The sequence below is a fragment of the Anastrepha ludens genome, chromosome 6 (genome assembly GCF_028408465.1).
Source record: "Anastrepha ludens isolate Willacy chromosome 6, idAnaLude1.1, whole genome shotgun sequence".
In the NCBI taxonomy this organism is placed as follows: Eukaryota; Metazoa; Arthropoda; class Insecta; order Diptera; family Tephritidae; genus Anastrepha; species Anastrepha ludens.
This window is the reverse complement of record NC_071502.1, coordinates 27276928-27280814: the sequence shown is the minus strand read 5'-3', so window position 1 is coordinate 27280814 and position 3887 is coordinate 27276928. Positions and strand designations below refer to the sequence as shown.

Genomic DNA, 3887 nt, shown 5'->3' with positions numbered 1-3887 from the left:
TTTGAAAATATGTATCTAAAGTAGCGTCACTCTAAGCACAATAACTCACGAACTTCTCTTCTTCTTAATTGGCGCGATAACCGCTTTCGTGATTTTGGCCGAGTTTAACAAAGCGCGCCAGTCGTGCTAACCGGCGCCAGTTGGACACACCAAGTGAAACTAAGTCCTTCTCGTCCTTATCTTTCCAACGCAGGGGAGGCCTTCCTCTTCCTCTACTACCACCAGCTGGTACCGCATCGAATGCTTTCAGAGCCGGAGCGAACTAATGAATATGTAGAATATCATGAATTTTTTTACAGCTGTAATTTTAAGGTTAGTTAGCGGTCGGCGGCCGCCGTAGCCGAATGGGTTGGTGCGTGATTACCATTCGGAATTCACAGAGAGGTCGTTGGTTCGAATCTCGGTGAAAGCAAAATTTATAAAAAAAAAAAAACATTTTTCTAATAGCGGTCGCCCCTCGGCAGGCAATGGCAAACCTCCGAGTGTATTCCTGCCATGAAAAAGCTCCTCATAAAAATATTTGCCGTTCGGATTCGGCTTGAAACTGTAGGTCCCTCCATTTGTGGAACAACATCAAAACGCACACCACAAATAGGAGGAGGAGCTCGGCCAAACATCTAACAGAAGTGTACGCGCCAATTATTTATTTTTTATTTTTTTTTACTAACTGAAAAAGAGGTGAATGTAATAAAACTACCGCCATCTTTGTGTTAGGCACGGGACTTTTCAGCCCATGAGTGTACAAAAGTGTAAGACATTTCTTCTGCGTGTTGTTGGCAAAACCTCGCTACGAAGCTCTCCTTATAATGAACTGGTTTCGAAGACACTGCTTTTTCGTTCTACTTTCGGTGTATTTTTGTCTCCTTATAATGAATTTCTATATAGTGAAGTTTTCTATATAATGAACAAATTTTACAGCTGGAAATTCAAGCGTCCTAAGTTTTTGTCTCCATATAGTGAATTTTTTCAAAAGTTTTCTGTTGCAAAAAATTACAGTTAGATGTGGACAAACTGTAATGAGGGGAATCCCAAAATTAAAACAGAAAGAGCTGAGCTATTACAGTTTTATTCAGTGATTGAAGTTAAAATGACGCATCGAAGCTGCATTTCGCTTGAAAAAAGTTATTAATGATTAACAAAGTTAATGAAGAAAAGAAAAAAAAAGAATTCGGAGTTCTTCCCAGCACTTTATCAAATATTTTAAAAAATAAGGAAGTGATTTTAAAAAATGCGGAGGATTTGGCAGTAAATATCAAACGCAAAAGACTTCGACCTTGTAATTTTGAGGATATTGACGAAGCAATGCTGAAATGGTTACTCGTTGCACGTGGTAAGAATCTCCCTTTATCTGGACCATTATTGAAGCAAAAGGCCACAGATTTTGCGGAAGCACTAGGACCCTACGAATTTGAGGCAAGTACAGATTGGTTAGACAAGTTCAAAAGTCGGCATGGCGTTATTCAAAAGACATTATGTGGGGAAAGTGCTGACGCCAACATAGAAAACCGTGATGAATGGGTAACGAACGTCTTACCGAAATTAATTGAAAATTACAACATTAATGACATTTTTAATGCCGACGAGCAGAGCCGTAGAGAGCATATCCGGGCCCCGGGGGAAAATTCCGGGCCCCGGGGGAAAATTGCAAGTGCGGGCCCTTTCCAATAATGTCTAATTCTTATAAATACGTATAATCTCGAGTCCGGGCCCCTCTGAGAACTCCGGCCCCGCGGGAAAAAGTACCCTGCACTGCCCACCCTAAAGATGTAAGAGACAAGTTGAGAAACATTCATCTCGCTTATTTTCCTCCCAACATGACTTCGTTACTGCAACCAATGGACCAAGGCATTATCTACAACATGAAACAACATTACAGAAAACGAATTTTAACGAATATATTGACTCAAGTGGATGAGGGAAATTCTGTTATGGCCATAGACTTGCTGCAAGCAGTTCGAAATCTTAGCAATATATGGAATGTCTGTGTTAAACCAGAAACAATTGCCAACTGTTTTAAAAAGGCTGGATTTCCAAAAGATGCTATTCAGATTCCATTTGAGCATTGGGATGAAGAGGACCTTCTTTCAAAATCGGATTTGGCTGCTTTACAGTCTTCATTTAAAAAAGTAGCAAATATCGAAGCATCGTTTGATGACTACGTAAATGTTGATAATGGTGTGCAGACTTGGGACAACCCATCCGAAGAAGATATTCTCAACAGCATTTTTGAAAGTCGCGGAGTTCCAGCTGAACCTGGTAAGCATTTATATTTTTATAGTCAAACAAAAATTTAATATGTAAATATTATTTCAGATAACGATGAACACGATTTGACCGTTGAAGAATTGGCAGAAACTGAGGAGGCATTACCTACGTTGATACAAGCTGCTTCATTCTTTAGCGTAATTAGAACCTTTGTGGAAATCAGGAGTGACGTGCCGATTAATGTTTTCAACTCTCTACATGATTTGGAAGCTTTTATTGAAAATGAAAAATGGAAGACTGTAATTCAAACCAAACTCACTGATTATTTTAAATAAAATTACATAAAAAATCAATGTTTCTTTATAATGAAGTTTCTATATAGTGAAGTGATTTTCAGGTCCCGTGCGAGTTCACTATATGGAAGTTCGACTGTATCAACTTATGTAAGTGTGTATGTATGTATGTATACATGAACATATATGTATGTATATGTGTGTATGTATGTATGTATGAAGATATGTATGTAACGAAAAGGTGCCACACCGTCGTCCTAAAACCATTGAAATCAGTAAATTCCAGCTAGCGTTTCTCGAGCGCGTTTGAAAACAACTTTGGTGTTGTTAAAATCTTCGATGCAGTAAAATATTTATATGTGAACGTTCATACATATGTACATATGTCTGCATGTATGTATGTATGCATGCATGTACATCTGCATGCTTAGTTTGTTTGTCGGTAACTTTGTGCTCAATGCCGGGCGCAATGTCCAAGCTTAGAGGAAGCTCTCGATTCCTTAAATTTACATGCATACATACATACGCAGACTTACATATGCGAGAATGTGCAAATTTATATGCTAGTACATACATATTTACATATGTGAAATGAATGTGTCTTGCAGCTATACGTGCATACATACATACAAACTTCTATCTTAAAGTTTGCTAGCACGCGGTTCTGCTGCAGATCACACACGTGTACATACATACATACATACATACATATTATACACAACAAAGCTCCACCTTACATACAAACATACAAACAGACTATCTAAGTACAAAAGTACATACATAAAAACTCATGACAAGCATTCTATGGCTTACCAACTCGCTCGCTAGGCCCAGGCCGAGGCTAAGCGTGCTAAACCAAACTAAAGCATTGCAGCTGGACAGTGCGCCAACAAAACGCAACGACTCCAAATTAAAGCTGAAACTAAAGTTGAAACACTGGCGTCATCGCACATACATACATACACACTCGCAAATACGCATTCACAGCGCGACAGCCAGTCAAGCCAAGCCAAGCCAAGCCAAGCAGTGCGCATTGTGGAAGGACGGTTGCACAAGCGATAGGAGAGAATATACATACATACGTACATATGTATGTATGTATGTGTGTGTAGCGTAGATGGAAATGCCGCAAGCGAGGGTGGGGGCTGATAGCAAAGAACGCTTGATTGCGCGGGTGTGCACGCGGAAGAAGGCGCGCACAGGCACACAATCGCACTGCTGTGTACAATAGCTGCAAGCTTAAATTCTCGCACACGCAGGCACACACCAACATGCAAACTCCTACAGACGCGCACAAATTCTAATATAAAGCAAGGCAAACACACTGTAACAAAAGTACGGCACGAGAGCGACACACACACACACGCGCGCATGCATGCACGAACAAAC

The 3887-nt window shown here is 40.1% G+C and overlaps 1 protein-coding gene across 1 annotated transcript; it reads left to right on the top strand.

Annotated features, from left to right (window-relative positions):
• The first annotated feature begins 1814 nt into the window (after positions 1-1814).
• On the top strand, positions 1815-2540 carry LOC128867364 (tigger transposable element-derived protein 6-like). The gene is made up of 2 exons (XM_054108514.1): positions 1815-2256; positions 2314-2540. The coding sequence occupies exons 1-2, from the start codon at positions 1815-1817 to the stop codon at positions 2538-2540; spliced, it is 669 nt and encodes a 222-aa protein (XP_053964489.1).
• The last annotated feature ends 1347 nt before the right edge of the window (positions 2541-3887 follow it).